This window comes from Engraulis encrasicolus, chromosome 9 (genome assembly GCF_034702125.1).
Source record: "Engraulis encrasicolus isolate BLACKSEA-1 chromosome 9, IST_EnEncr_1.0, whole genome shotgun sequence".
NCBI lineage: Eukaryota > Metazoa > Chordata > Actinopteri > Clupeiformes > Engraulidae > Engraulis > Engraulis encrasicolus.
In genome coordinates this window covers 55,197,676-55,214,917 of record NC_085865.1, presented here as the reverse complement: position 1 = coordinate 55,214,917, position 17,242 = coordinate 55,197,676, and the positions used below count along the sequence as shown (strand labels likewise).

At 44.7% G+C, this 17,242-nt stretch overlaps 1 protein-coding gene across 1 annotated transcript; it reads right to left on the bottom strand.

Annotated features, from left to right (window-relative positions):
- Positions 1-1,138: 1,138 nt before the first annotated feature.
- On the bottom strand, positions 1,139-15,948 carry hhatlb (hedgehog acyltransferase like, b). Its single transcript, XM_063206264.1, has 12 exons — positions 15,751-15,948; positions 13,936-14,052; positions 11,419-11,486; positions 10,984-11,097; positions 7,925-8,119; positions 6,075-6,284; positions 5,450-5,621; positions 4,668-4,812; positions 4,280-4,315; positions 3,239-3,440; positions 2,645-2,786; positions 1,139-2,193 (listed from the first exon to the last, which is right to left on the bottom strand). The coding sequence occupies exons 2-12, from the start codon at positions 14,039-14,041 to the stop codon at positions 1,973-1,975; spliced, it is 1,611 nt and encodes a 536-aa protein (XP_063062334.1). The 5' UTR covers positions 14,042-14,052; positions 15,751-15,948; the 3' UTR covers positions 1,139-1,972.
- Positions 15,949-17,242: the final 1,294 nt, after the last annotated feature.

The following is a 17,242-nucleotide window of genomic DNA, read 5'->3' as shown; positions in this document are numbered from 1 at the left end:
CTCAAAGACACTGTCGTCAAATCTTTCCCTGGGTGACTCATTGGTACATGTGTGTTTGTGTGTGTGGAGGGGGGGATCTGAGGATAGGAGGGCCTAGCGGTACATCAGTGTGTGTGAAGGGGGTGATGGTGTGAGCCAAAGGGCTGAGGGGTGCCTGTGTGTGTGTGTGTGTGTGTGTGTGTGTGTGTGTGTGTGTGTGTGTGTGTGTGTGTGTGTGTGTGTGTGTGTGTGTGTGTGTGTGTGTGTGTGTGTGTGTGTGTGTGTGTGTGTGAGTGAGTGCCAGAGGGCCTTGGCGCTTATGTAAGTGGCCAGATATACTCCTCTGCCTAGCGATGGGCTTAGGATCCACATTACCACACCAAAGTGACCTCCAGAGGCTATGGGCCGTGAACCATCATCACAAACCATGCTCAAAAGAACATGAAAACCATGAATAACCATGTTCCATGGTAAAACGATGGTTAAACCACAATCAGGAACTACGGTTTTCAGCCATAGTAATACTACTTGTACTTAGAGTAACCATGACATACTATGGTAGAACCCTGGTTACTACTGTACATTAAAACCACAGTAGATTTCCGTAAGGGTATGCACGCGATGTGAATGAGCGAGTGGGGTTTAGGTGCAATTAACATGTACGTATGTCCTCAAAATAATTGATGTGGTTAGTTTTACACATACACATACAGTACCTATGAGAGATAGACACACAGTACACCTTTGAGAAATCCACTGCCATATCAGCTTGGACAGACTAAGCATGCATTTGCTGTCAGAATAGTCAGGCCACCAAAAAACACAAAGAATGTTGGTGCAAAAACAATTAGAAGGCACTGTTAGTTGAAGAAAGCTAACTGCGCCAAGTCAGAAATACGTGGAGAACATTTTAAGCAGCATGGAAGCGAAAATAACAGATGTAGCAGAAATAAACAGAAAAGGTCGCTGTGGCTGAAATGGCTACGGCACTGTACTGTTACCCCGGGAACCCAAGCTTGATTCTAACCCCAATGCCCCCCTGTCTCTCTCTTGCTGCTTTTTTGAAACTCGATGCATGCAATTTTTTACAGGCATAATTAACAGCAGTGACGCAAAAAAACAGAAGTAGAAATAAACAGAGAGGCGAATGACACAAATGGACTGTAAAACCAGTTTGTGGTTTATTTACCTACACATAGCCCAGTAGACAGAGAACATGTGACCTATAGTCAACAATACACTCCTAGTTTTGGCTTAAAACCAGATGATTTGATGCCCTTGATGACAATATGTGGCACAACAAAGTCCTTGCTATGGCTCAAAACTAGATATGAACACATGACCTCGTCAACAATACATTCCTTGGTTTAAAACCAGATGACATGTTGCCCATGATGACAGAGTTTAGGTCAGCATTGAGGCTATTTACAGATGACATGAGAGTGAGCAAGAGTAATTCTCACTTTTAAAAACTTTTATAAAATCTCAGTCTATGGCTGGCAGGTCTTGTAAACAGCATTGCTAATGTGGTGTGTCTCAAATAAATTACTCTAAAACAGTAAAACTACAGAAGCATCTTTCATAAAATATAACTTTTTAAAACCCTTTCATGCAATGTCTCTTTCACAGTGATCGTGTCACATTCTGAAAAAGAGTCTCTAAAAGTTGCGAGTGACCAATGTATCATGAGGCGTCAATATTTCTAAACGTCAGTCAATCGTTATCAATGTCTATCATTAAACATCATAATTACATTTCCTTGTCATCAATATTTCTAAGTCATTATCAACGTCCCTCTCATAAAATGTCTTAATTGTATCTACGTCTCCATCATAAAATACCTTAGTTACATTAACGACTCTCTCATAAAACCTCATAATTCTTTCTCCTAGACAACTTTGACTTTTCGCACCTCTACACATGTAGAGCAACTCTTGACCAATCAGCACCAGGTAAATCAAGACTTCAGACCATGGCTGCCCTGTTCTCCTCCCTACTCTGCTTTCTCCTTGCTGGGGTCTACGGGGAGTGTGGGCTCAGCTTCTGGAGCATCAGCTTCCAGGGCAGGGTCTTCTTCGGCTGGCGGGGCGGGGGGAGGGGGAGGGGGGATGGGGTCGGGGTCGTCAATCAAAGCCTGCTTCCTCTCACTCTCCTTAATCAGCTGGACCAGACAGTAGGTCACGAACATTACCATGATTGTCGTCACAGGGAAACCTGGAGGAGAGAGAGGACTCATTAGAGGGGAACTGTGAAGGACTGTGGCCAGAGTAGGTATTGCAAGTACACTATGCTGCTCATTGAAACTGTGCTGCCTACTGATAAATGTAATCTTTTTATGACCTTATTTATTTACTAATTAATAAACTAATATTTACTTGTACAGTAAGATCGGCAGTTAAAAATGTATATTTCTGGAATTTCAAAATGGCATACATGGAGAAAATCCACCTTTTCATGTATGACAAATGCAATTTTCACAGTCATAATAAATACTTAAAATATGAAAAAAGAAACACTATACTATATATTTGATAAAGAGTCTTCTTTATTGTATGGAGAGCCTACATTACCTTTGATGATAGCCTATTGTACTGTTCATATAGAGCCTATGTTACCTTTGAGGATAGAATACTATTGTGTGTACTCTATGGAGAGCCTACGTTACCTTTGAGGAAGAGCCTCTTGGCCACCGTCTTGGTGAAGTCCAGGCTTCTGAGTGCCAGGATGTTGTAGAGCACGATGGCCCAGTAGTTGAAGGTGTTGAAGAGGGCACGGATCCTCCTGGACATGGCAGCAGACAAGGACATCTGCACACACACACACACACACACACACACACACACACACACACACACACACACACACACACACACACACACACACACACACACACACACACACACACACACACACAGAAAACAAAAGAAAAAAACATAGGAAGACAAAACAATGGATTAAAAAGGAAATGTAAAATACCAAAATCCAAAGAAGACAAGTCAAGCAGGCAAAAACTACACAGTATCGTTGCTGACTAAGTTGGGAACTTAAAACATAGTAAGTTGCTAACTGGTTAGCAACAATGCTCTCGAGAAACGGTGTCCTGCATTAGGCTATGAAAATTGTTGAGGTTGTGTTTGAAAATTGAAAATTGTTGAGGCTGTGTTTGTTCATCAGACAATCTGCAAAATGAAGTGCTCCTGACCGTCATTACGCACAAACACACGCACAGGCACACATACACACAAACACACTGTAGTACCTCTATGGAGGCGAATGGCTCCATGGCAAAGAAAGTGGTTGTCCACAGTTCGAAGTTGAGTCCAAAGCAGTTGAGGAAGGCCCAGAGCAGCACCACCCAGCCGGGACCAAGCCACAGCAGCGTGACACCGTACGTACACAGAGTTGCCACCAACTCCTCCAGGGCGCTGTCGTGCTTACCGCCCAGGTGGTTATACACATACCTGAGGACACAAACAGATACACACACACATCGCACAGGTGGTTATAAACATGTTTGAATGTACGGTACGTAGAATCACGGGTTAGACAATGACAGTGAAACACCATGTTTTTGACAGGTTTGGCTATAGCAGCTCAGTCATGTAAAATGACCCTGTGGAGCTCCCGACAGACAGTGCATTAATTATGCCGTGATTTGAGCAGCTGTTTTATGTTTTTTTTTATACAGTCCAAGTTAGCACCCGAAGATCCCTTTCAGACAGCTCCCTCTTGCGTCCAAAGTCGATCCTGTTAGATGTGGTTTGTCGTTCTTGGTGGTATGCTGTCTGACATGGATACCGTGGCTCTTGATACATCACAAAGACTTGCTGTCTTGGTCACAGATGCGCCAGCAAGACGTGCACCCACAATTTGTCCCCTTTTGAACTTTGATATGTCACCCATGCTGTGTGCATTGCAGCAAAACTGTGCTCTTATCCTGTTACCCTCTTACCCTCTTCTCTTACTGGTGCAATGTGCAATTAATGAAGATCACCTACTGTAAACCACTAGGCTGGACCACTTTAGCCATGAAACTTCCCACATTAAAATGACAGGTGTTTCAGTTTCATTGTCCAACCCCTGCACATCATCAGCCAGGTAGTTATACATCTGAGGAACACCAGTAAAGGTAAATAAACAACATACCATCTAAATAACAAATTAGTCAATCAACAACAGTTTCATGCGTACCACCCTTGAACTTTATACAAGGCACCCACAATTAGCTAGTCACTCAGTCAACTGCGTGGTCAATGAAAACAATAGTAATAGTTATGAGAAAATAGTACAAATATCATACTTGCAAAGCCAATCGTTGATCCCCCTGTCGAAATGTCTGTAAAAAAAAATCACAAAATACAAGAGTGTTTTAGAAAGCACAATCTGATTGACAGCAAGGAGTGTAGAATGTACAGCCTATGACTGACAGTGGCAATGACGCTAAAGTGAGTGTCAATGATTTGGCATACTGTACATACCGGTAGTATAGATTCTAGAATATAATATACTATAGACGTATGTTCACTGTTCAAATTCTAGAATGTGAAGTGTTATTAGCAGTATATTACATTGCATTACATCTACAGTATATAATCTGATTGACACTAATGCTGTTGCTAAGGTTAGCAGCATTTATTAAGCGTATGTTCTGTATATTCAGTGTTCTAATTCTAGAATGTGGAACTCACGTCTCCGAGAAGACGTAGAGCTTGGTGATGCACTTGGGCGGCTGAGGGGGGTCTAGATGGTCCACTCTGGATACCGTGTTGATCACCCCGAACATCACCGAGGCCTTCACCCAGTCATACACCAGGTTTATATACGCCAGACCAACTGGCAGGGAAAAAAAGATAGGCTACGTTAGTCTCAGATAATAGGCCAGAGGTCGTCCTTTTGCTGTGCTGTGATTGGTCAAAAAGCACTTAAGGGCGGGCCTTAGCCAAAGGTGAATTGGGAGGAGAAGGATAGGAGGAGTCTCGGCTAAAATGCAAGGAATATGGCACTCAAATTCCTAAATGATAATAAATACCATATTGGCCCAGATATAAGACAACCCTGAATATAAGACAATCCCTTGCTCTCGCCATTATTCTGTGATGTTGCCAAATAATTCAGAACAAGTCAGAACTACCAAAGACAGAATGAGATTTAGAGCCAGGGGTCTGGTGTTAAGCGAGAGCAAGGGTGGCCTCTAGTGGGCAGAGTAAAGATGGTCACAGAGACTCCTTCTATCAACAGCAAGAGATGAATGAACACACTGCATCTGAGAGGTCACCAGTCACCAGTCCTCTATTGGCATTAAAATAACATGAACAGGAAAAGATGAAGACAGACTGAGAGCCTAATTGGAGAGGTGTGTGTGAAGTTTTGAGTCGGAGAGGACAGTGAGGATGTGGACCACACGCATACACACGCACACATGCACGCACGCACCCACACACACACACACTAGGACAAGATGAATACATACTGAGCGCCCAGTCTGAGAGGTGTTTGAGCAGTTTGGGGTCGTCGGGGATGGTGAGGATGTACAGGAAGTGGAAGAGGACGTCCACTATCAAGATGGCCGCCAGGTGCAGCAGGGCCGTGAGGCAGATGCTCCACATCTCCCCCTCCCGACGCACCAGCCGCGGGTTATTGGCCTAGAGGGTAGGATACACATGCACACACACACACACACACACACACACACACACACACACACACACACACACACACACACACACACACACACACACACACACACACACACACACACACACACACACACACACACACACACACACACATTTATAATTTATGCACTGCACAGAACATAGGAGGATTGTTGTACTCAATAAGCAAGAGGAAGTTCCGTTTGTGTCATGCATGTTAATGTCCCTCACGTGTGGTGTGGTAACCCCATATTTTAGCATTTAATGCAAAAGATGACGGCTTGTTTCTCACACACACACACACACGCTTGCTCGCATGTTTGCACGCACGCGCACACACACACACACACACACACACACACACACACACACACACACACACACACACACACACACACACACACACACACACACACACACACACACACACACTGTACGTACCTGCAGGAAGAACTTGTCGAAGGTCATGACAGGTCCGAAGTAGAAGAAGGGGAGGTAGAAGTTGTACTTGAGCAGCTCTAGGAAGCTGAAGTTGCCCTCGCGACGCTCGCAGTTCTCCAGAGCGAAACTCATGCAGCGCATAATGGTGAAACCACAGCCACCATAGAAGAAGACATCGCGCAGCTCGAAATTACCGGCTACAAACCCAGCCTGGAAGAATCAGGAGAGAAGATAGAGGTGTTGCATCATGGTATGTGTGTCACATCGTGGAGTGTAACAGGTTGGTGAACCCACAGCCACCGTTACATGATGGTGAAGCTACGGCTGCCATAGAAGAACACATGAGGAGAAAGGGAGTGGTAACAAAAGCCTGCCTGAAGAAACATAGAAGGGGTGTTACACATGGTTTTAACCCGTTATAACAGAGTTATGAACTTGCTGTTACAAGAATGACAATGACTGGGTCATAGTGCATTAATAAAGGCCCTGTGTTATGAGAGTTACATGAGGGAGCGTTACATGATGGTGAAGCCGCAGAGTTATAAAAAAATGTGTGACTGTGCACCATACAATCACTGATGATTTGAGGTTGGAAATCCTCTTGTTACGATGTAAACTGGAGTCAGTAGGCGCACAGAACAGTACAGCCTTCTATCATATCCACATCACACGGGGGAGACGCAACTGGTTACCTATAAAAGGTAGGGGGTCACAGGGGAGTTTCCGGAGCAAGACCTCAGGAGAGGTGGCTCTCGCATGCTAGTCGGGCCTGCTAGGCCGTGAGCAAGCAATTGGAGAAAACAAATTGGTTTGTTAAGGACTGACTGGATATTTAGAGACTGTCTCATACAGCTTGCGAAAGACATGAAGACTTTTGGATTTAAAGAACTATACGTGGGGTTTTCCCCACGAACCCTGAACGCTGAAGAGAAGTGCATGAGAAGAAGCGCTAGGCTTGAATTGGTCGCCTACAGAGGGCCTGAAGAGGGTGGTGGCCCTGCGAACTCGAGGGTTGTCGCGTGAACGCTCGGACCAGAGGTTAATACTGTGTTCTCTCCCTACAGACATGCATACATTTATATCATACACTCATACTGCCACGTTAATGAACACATAACTGTTACGAGTTAGTCAGGGGCAACTAACTACCTTACACTCTAACAAGTGATAGACTACGTAGATAAGAATTTATGTCGGTTCCACTGAACTACCGTGTCATTTATCTTGTGCTGTTGAGCACGTAAGTGATGATGACATGCATCAGATCCTGTTAAGCAGGGCCAAAGCTACATATTTGGTTAGTGTGGGTGTTCCCTTGTTGTTTAAGTCTTGCTCAACCAGTTGTATGACAAAAAGACTGAGCGCCAGTTGACACAGTCAGTTGTGTTGACACGAATGTTAAATCTATAATGTGGAATTGCCATGGTTCGTGGACATGGGTAAACACATTAAGGCTACATTAATGAGATCATCCATTTCATGGATAAACTCTGGTGCCATCTGATGTCTCTGTTTGTTATTTATTGTTTATTTTTGGTGCATTGAGACTAACACACACACACACACACACACACACACACACACACACACACACACACACACACAGACACACAGACACACAGACACACGGACACACACACACACACAAGTGTATGCGCATGTGTGTGTGTGCGTGTGGGTGTGTGCATGCGTGCACACTGCGCACGTGTGAGCATGCACCCATGCCTGTGTGTTAATGTTAACCCGAGTGGGTAGGTAGAGTCCTGTGTGTGTGTGTGTGCGTGCGTGTGTGTGTGTGTGTGTGTGTGTGTGTGTGTGTGTGTGTGTGTGTGTGTGTGTATCAACCCTACCTGCCATGAGAGGAAGGGTTCCATCTTGAAGGTGGCGAGGGTGGTGAGGCCGGCGGTGAAGCAGAGCCATCGCAGCTTGACCAATGAGATGCTGTAGATCAGCACGCAGTGGGACAGGATGAGGGTGACATAGGCCCAGCCCATACTGCAGAACACAGCCAGCATACCATACACCATGAAGACCAGGGAACGGTACTGTAGAGCAGAGAACAAACACACGTATGCACACACACACACACACACACACACACACACACACACACACACACACACACACACACACACACACACACACACACACACACACACACACTCCATGAAGCACTACCGTAGAGCAGAGATAACAAGCAAACACACACAGTCACGCACACGCACACGCATACGCACACACGCACATTCACACACACACAAGGCCAGTGAGATGGATGTGTTGCCTTTCAACACGTGATTGTGCATTTCAGCCTGTGGCCAGTGGAGGGCCTCATACCCCAGGGCCACCACGACTGCCTTTTCCTCTTTATGTGGTTTATGTTCAAGGTTTATGTTCAACCTTTTTTGCCTTGCGTACAGCCAATGGCTTTTTGTAATACCATGGGTACCCCCTCACCACGTGCTCTATATGTCTTCCTCTATCCCAATGGGACTACACTCCATACATTTGCTATTTCATTAACATATCCCCTGCGGTCTTCTCGCATACCCTGAGTGATACACGACGTACCCCTGGTTGGGAATCACCGGCTTATCACTTGAAGATGAGCTAAGAAGACTGTAAGGAGACATATTCTTAATAGCGTCATGTTCTATCATGTGAGTTATTTTTTATTGCAAAGATCATGGTACATGAAATACTCTTAAGAGTAGCCTCTTAGTGCAGACGGGGTCGCCAGTGGGCCTTTTCACTCTTTGCTGAAAATATTCAACATATTGCAATGACATTATTGATTAACGAATGATTAACGAGAGTCGTAGCCCCTTAATGCGCTCCGTACCTCCAGTGGCACACTGTAATGGTCACTGAAATGTAACTACCATAGCACTACAATACTATGACACAACACAGGCCCTTTAGTAATGCACCACGACTTGGTCATTACCATACTGGTAACAACAAATGTATAAAGCCGCGTCTTAAGAGGTTAAGTAACAGATTAAGACATAGCCATTACAATTTCGGTGACAGTAAGGTTAAAACATAAGCTCTGCGCTAAGGGGTTAAGATGCTGTATCTTTGCTTATAGAACCTTTTCCAACATAACATAACCAATAACTATTCCTTACAGGGTCAAACCCATCATGCAATAGAGTGACACAGTGCTCCATGCAGCAATGGCTACCAGTACAACAGTAGAGATGAGTAGCTGATGAATCAGATCTCTGGATAGCATGGCACGTAGCCGACTTCCTAAACAGATACGCAAATACAGACACATAAATACACACACAAATACACACTACAGATAAAGATACAGTGCGTTTAGATTCTCAGCTGCCATGGATACGGGCCAGCCAATACAGTGGGATGGCTCTGATGGAACATGACAGGTGTGGCATAGAGGACACTATCTTTAGACAGACCTGCATGGGAGAGGAGAGGCATTGGGCATTGTGAGGCTGCTAGGAAAGACCTGGGCACTCTCATTGTAACTTGCAAGGCTGTTACAACAGACCTATCAGAGGCAAATTATAGTATATTATCCACTACATTGTGAATTTGGAGACATGAAAGTGTAAAGGCGGCTTTAACAGTCCTGGGACTGACAGCATTGGGTGTTGTGAGGCTGTTTAGACAGAGCTGGGACACTGCCATTATGAAGTTGCTATGGAGCAATCACTTTATATCCTACGTGTCTCTCCCAAATCTATTGAAAGACTGTAGGCTGCATCTTGTATCTTGATCAGCCTCATTATTATCATAAAAGCTGTGAGCAGTCATCACACAGTTATAATTCACAAACCCCACAGCAACAGAAATCGAAATACAACATGTACCCTCCTGATATGGCCTTTGACTTTGAAGTAGTCATAATCTGTCTGAAGAAATATGGGGTTAAATAAATGCCTCACAGTGATTTGAGAAACAGGGACGGTCTCCCTGGAGAAAAGACGGATTAGATGCCTTGCTCAAGAGCAATTAGCAATAGGTGAAGATGTGGGTGTGGGTGTGGCAGTCTGTTTATTTGCTCCCAGACAGGGACGGTGCTAGAGGTGGGCCGAGCGGGCAATTGCCAGGGGCGGTCCCCAAAAGGTGGCGGCACCACCACGAAACCTCGCCCTGACCCAAATCCACGCCCCCAAATGACATAGCAAAAATCGCTATTAACATGTTAAAATAGTTAGAAACATATTAAAAATCTTTAAAAAGTGTTGTTCTACACTACACCTTGTTGTTATAATAACATTACTATTAGTATTTTTGTCAGTTATTAAAAGCGTTTTTTTGCCATTTTTTGCTGGGGCAGGTCCACTGTGAAATGGGTGGGGCATCAGAGGGGGTGTCCCCCATGGCGGAACTCAGACCGCCACTGCTCCCACACCCTCAAAAGTGCCACATCAGCTCTAGCCATTCAAACCAGCCAATTTCACTTTGCATGACATATCAGGCAAGCAGGTTCATTCCTAAAATGTACTACATTCCTGAAATCCCCAGCACAGGAGTAAGCAGAAGGCAAGACATCATCAAGACGTCATTTAGGCCAGTTGCTGATCAGCTGCTCAGGGGAGAGCAACTAGATATCTTAAGTAATGCCACCACTCTACACATTAGGCAAATTCCTGTCCTTCTCAACCCCTTGGTTAATTAAATTTCCTTTGAGCAAGAACACACACTGGGAAGCAGTGACTACTGTGAGATAAGGAAGTAGTTGATGGTTGGAAGCTGAATTGCGTGCGTCTCATTGAGAGCAATGGGAGACAGGGTCCACACCTCTGAAGCTACTTGTGCATTTTACAGTATATCCCATAGCGAATTCAGAAGTGCCTGAGCTACAAGATGTCGAAGAGCTGAAAAGATGTTGGAAAAAGTGTTTGGAGCTCGCAGGGAGAGTGAGAGGACTCACCTGTGGGGCCAGCAGAGAGCAGATCTTGGCAAAGATCACATGACCAGAGAGAGCGAACAGGATGTGCTCACAGAATGTAGAAAACCACATCACCCACTCCACATCCGCCGTGTCCTGAGAAGATTAGAATAGAATAGAATTCTTAGAAGTCTTTTATTGTCAGTATTTATAAGCACAATGTAAACATTACATACTGTGTCCTGTATATGCAATGAGATTCAAAATATCTCATCCAAGACTACTCTTATTATTATTCAATACATTTATGAATATTTTCACAGTTGATGAGAGAGCGTTTTGTTGAGTTAGACTCTAGTTACTGTAGATCAGTGGATGAGCATAAAAACTGACGATCGTCCATTAGACTGGGATATGAATTATAACAGATCATGGTTCATGATGAGAGTTTGAGAGATTGGCTTAGTTGGTTCTCACCATTTTTCTGCCGATGTAGTACCATCCTGGCCTCACACTGGGCTTGAAGCTTTTGCGGTTGGCATTAGCTGGAAAATGACAAAATGAAACTTAGATGCACTTAAATGTACAAAAAAATCTCTAACTCTTATCCCAACTACGTACGTATGTGTTTTGACACACTACTAAATAATCACTCTACGGGGGTGCTGTGGTCCATTATGGATGTGCATCCCTGTGGGGATCAGGGTTCGAGTCCGCCTAGGGTCATTTCCCAACCCTACCCCATATCTCTCCCCTATGTTTGCTATCATATTGTCCTAATTCAAACAAAGACATTAAAAGCCCCAAGTGTCATTCTACTAAAGTTCTTCACATTACCGTCAACAAAGACATTAAGAGGCAGCCATGGCCCAATGGTTAGGGAGGTGGTCTTAATATCAGAGGGTTGCAAGTTCACATCCCACCATTACCCCTCCATACACCTCCATCCATGGCTGAAGTGCCCTTGAGTAGGACACCTATCCCACATTGCTCTAGGGACTGTAACCAATACCCTGTAACATAAGTTGCTTTGGATAAAAGCATCAGCTAAGTGTAATGTAAATGTACGAGATTGTTGCCTGAACTGATAGGTCATCATAAAGGTGGCTGGGTGCTCCTATTCTTCTCTCTCCTCTGAGATATTAATATAAGACACCCGACACTAGCTGCATGGCCTGCATAGCTCAGGACCAAAGGAACGTGCTCACACACACACACACACACACACACACACACACACACACACACACACACACACACACACACACACACACACACACACACACACACACACACACACACACACACACACACACACACACACACAATCCCCTCGTCTCTCCCTCCCTCCCTGATCCCATACAGCACACACACACACACACACACACACACACACACACACACACACACACACACACACACACACACACACACACACACACACACACACACACTTCTTCTGTCCCTCTACTTAGACAATAAAACGCACGCACACAAACACACACACACACACACAACCAAAGTCTTCTGTGGAACTAAAATAAACTGCCATGAGATTTATAATTGGATGGAAATGCAGAGGCCACTCTATTTCAGCAAAAACAAAAGAGGAACGAGAGATGTTCTATTTCAGCTAAAAAGAAAGAGAACAATAACTTCCTCTGACAGCGAAGGTGAGATGGAAATGGAGGCCACTCTATTTCAGCTAACGAGGAAAGAAACACACTCTATTTTCATGGAAACATGACATAGAGAGAGCCAATCTATTGCAGCTAAGCAGGAGAGGAAAGAGGCACATTCCATCGGTGAAACACAGACAGAGACAAATAGAAAAAGAGAAGAAGAGAGAAAGATGAAAGAGAGAGGAGACTTCCTCTCATAGCAGAGCGAGGTTGACAAACCAGATTGAGAAAGCGAAAGTATTGTTTTGTTTGTATTGTATTATACTGCATTTCCTCTGCTGTACCCAGGATCTCAACACAGGCGACTTGTGGCAGGATGTTGTTGTGTTGTGCTGTGTTGTGCTGTGCTGTGCTGTGTTGTATAGTATAGTATAGTATAGTTAAGTATAGTAGTATATCATAATATTGCATTGTATTGTATTTTACTACAATTCCTCTGCTGTACCTGTAATGTCAGCACAGGAGCCTGACTTGGGGCAGGATGTTTACTTTCTGAACCTGCTCTGACTGACAGAGACGCTGTGCAGGGGAGCACTCAGTGACGGTTTTACCCATTTGGGGGCCCTAGGCAAAATATAGACACATGGCCCTCTTATTTTTGCAGCCATTTACCATGGCGGGGCTGACTATTGGGGCCCCCTAGAGTGGGCAGTTTTGATAGGTCCCTTCGCAGTTGCCTAGACTGCCTATTAGTAAAACCTGCTCTGGGAGCACTGCTGTATGCGGCCTACTCTCTCTTCTGTCTTTGTGCAACCTGATATTCAACAGTATTACCCTGCAGCTAGTCACACACACTCACACACACACACACACACACACACACACACACACACACACACACACACACACACACACACACACACACACACACACACACACACACACACACACTCAGAGGTCTCACCCTCCAGCTAGTCAGCCATTAGAGGGGAGGGAGAGAGAGAGAGAGAGTGTGTGTATGTGTGCATGCGTGTGTGCGCGTGTGTGTGTGTGTGTGTGTGTGTGTGTGTGTGTGTGTGTGTGTGTGTGTGTGTGTGTGTGTGTGTGTGTGTGTGTGTGTGTGTGTGTGTGTAGAGATATGTAGAGATTGGCTTGGAAGGGAGGATGGAAAGAAAAAGCAAGGGCAGGGGAGAGAGGTGCAGATAGGGGGAGGGGTGTGATTGTATTTATGTATATGTGTGTGTGTGTGTGTGTGTGTGTGTGTGTGTGTGTGTGTGTGTGTGTGTGTGTGTGTGTGTGTGTGTGTGTGTGTGTGTGTGTGTGTGTGTGTGTGTGTGTGTGTTTGTGTGTGTGTGAGTGTGTGTGTGCTTACAGCTGGAGACGTCGTATATCCAGCTGGCTGCCCATATCATGGCCACATACAGCACGAAGTTGTAGAAGTAGAGCTCGATCCTCGGCAGCGCAGCCTTCACCCCCATAATGCCTTACACTATAGGGGAGGGGAGAGAGAGAGAGAGAGAGAGAGAGAGAGAGAGAGAGAGAGAGAGAGAGAGAGAGAGAGAGAGAGAGAGAGAGAGAGAGAGAGAGAGAGAGAGAGAGATGCACACACACAATATTACAGATACATTATGTAGAACTAGAGATCATATCTTGGTAATGCCACCTTCACCCCAGTTATTATGTAGATACACACAGACCTCTCTCTCACACACACACACACACACACACGCGCGCGCGTGCGCGCGCACGCACGCACGCACGCACACGTGTGCGTGCGCATGCACCCACAAACACACACAGGCGCGAGGAACATCCCCTCAACACACACACACGCACATACCACCTCAACACACGCACGCACACATGCACACACACACACACACATACACGATACCTAGAAGCTACAGGACAGACACACACTCTGCCTCACACAAGCTCTGTCCTCAGATGCAAGCACTAGTAGGCAGTGAGGCTGGACAGTTACACTCAGGGCATACCGTAGGCTGAACTGATGGGTGTTGACGGAGGTGTCACTGCCAACTAGTGTAAGGACAGATGGCTTGATGTGTGCCTCTATATGGACAGGCGGTTGTGTGTGCTGTGCTGTGATTATACTGTAGGGCCTACAGTGTAGGCGGTGAGTTGAGTGACGGCTGATTGTTCTCTGGGTAATCTTTAAAGGGACACTGTGCAGGAAATGGTCAAAAAAGGTACTGCAACTATGCTGCTCATTGAAACGGGGCTGCCTATTGCCAAATTTGATCTTTCCATGAAAGTTTACTAAATAATAATCTATTATTTTCGAGTATGGCCAAAGTACAGTCATTTTTGCAGCTAAAAATGGCTATTTTTGGAAATTCAAAATGGCGGACCATGGAGAAGATCCCCCTTTTCATGTATGAAAAATGCAATTTTTCCTGTCATAATGAATACTTAGAATTTTATGCTGGTGGTAAGTATTCATGAAAAAGGTAACATTAGTGAATGGGCAGCATGAATTCTGCAAATAAACAACTAAAAATCTCACACAGTGTCCCTTAAACTTGCAAACTACTGTTGTAGTGCTATTGAACAGGTGTTGATAAGAATACAGCATGATAATGTTTTGATGAGTTGTAGATTTTAGTCTTGATTTCTGACATGACTTCATCATGGTTTTGGAAAGGATTGCTGACAGACTGTGTGCCTTTATGTTCATTCAACTTAAGTATAGATATGCCTTCAGTAGAAAGTTAACAGATACCAATATAAACGTGATAATATGGTTATTTAATGAATGCCTGATTAGCATGGCAGTATGATGAAAGGTTAGAGTACACGTCTGAGCAGATTAAAGGGTTAAAGTGTGTGAACTTCTCCAGTCTGTGCTTGCCAATCATACAGTATGCACATGCACTGACCCCCAGGCGAGTATTTGACCGCTTTCAATGTACACCGACTGGACGCAGTTCACTTCATATCATGTTACGTGTTTTACGCACGCACATTTGCTTTGTTTTGCAGTTTCACAAAACACAAACGCTGTTAGAGAGACAAACAGATGCTTTGACATTCTGATAAGCATCGATGTAGGCTATGAGTACCACTACAGGCGCTGATGTTAGTGATGTATAAGTATAAATGCTAAGGTTCATGCGCTGTATGACTATGGCTGTCAAGGCAACCTTGGAACACCTGTTGCACTAACCTTTAGCGCGCCAAAGTAGCTGTGAGCCCAGTTAGTCAGCGATCCCCCTCAAATGTGTTTTTGTGGAACAAAGGGAGCAAAGAGTTCTTTTTTACATCCGTTGACAAGGTAATGCACAGCGAGGCACGGCGGGGTTGACGAGCGAGTGCTGGAACGCTCCAACTGCCAGTTGGGCAGTCGCGAACAGTAAAAGGTGAATGGTGGTTGTATTTATAATTTTGACAGGCGGCATGCGCGCATATAGGAGGGGGCGGGTCCTTTTGTTTCCATCTCAGGAGTTGCACTGTAGCTTTCCCAACACAGGGACTGAGATACAGCTAAGATAAGTAAAATTTAATGTGGGGACGGACCACCAGTGCGTAAAAATCACAGTAGTTCAGCTTTTAATCAAGACAAGCTGCATTGCGCAAAGGAAGCACGTTTTAGTGGTCAAACGATTTACCTCACATGCAAGATTTAACAATGGAATCACTCTTGCTAAATCACAGGAACTGCTTAAAAGACAAAAAAAGTTTACCTGAAAGATGTGAGAAAGTCAGATCGCGGGGAGCCCTGTGGATGTTGGATGAAGGGCAGCTTTGTTCTGAGTTTGGCTCCAGAGAGAGAGAGAGAGAGAGAGAGAGAGAGAGAGAGAGAGAGAGAGAGAGAGAGAGAGAGAGAGATGGAGAGATGGGGTATCCTGTAATGGACCATATCAGTGACCTATGTTCTGCCAAAACCTACCTGTGACACTGCTGATCCTGTGACCTGCACCATTTGGATGTGGACGCCAGAGGACAGAGGGCTGATGATTTGCCCAATGTGCAAAATGTCAAAACTCTCTTTTCACCATCTCAGAAAACAACAACCATATCAGATTATTTATGATGGATTGGTGATTAAGACACCCTTCCCACAAGGCAATGAATAACATTACAGCAGTTCATCTTAATTTAAAAAATAATTTGGTCACAGTATATTGGTCTGATTATGACTTGGTCATCATTGATCCACTACCAATTCATAAAATGACACACTTTATTTAATAAGACATCAGAGTCCTGTTTTTCTATCCATGCCCCTCCTTGCAACACTGGCCCTCACAGTCAGGCTCTCCTCCCTGCGTGGGTCCACTGATGACAGTAGAGATGGGAGTCATGGGATCCAGATCATAGTGGCTCGTTCCTTTCAAAGCGGCGTGACAAAAACTGTCTCTTTTAGACGGTTTAAAATTATTTATTCAGTGATAAGACAATAGCATTTCTGCCTCCACCTCTAGGGTCACAATGACCCTCATAGCACTCCTGGCCCCAGCACTGGCCCTTGTGTAAAAAGGTAACAGTAAAGTTATGATTCTAGTAATGAAAAGCATGACATTGTGGCACAACAGGCAAAAGTTTGCTCCGACTGGCCACATGCATCTCTACTGACATCACAAACGTTATTCACCAAGAATACCCCAAGAGTTCCCCTCTTTAGCCGCAACAGACTTAAATATGCATTCGTACATCAA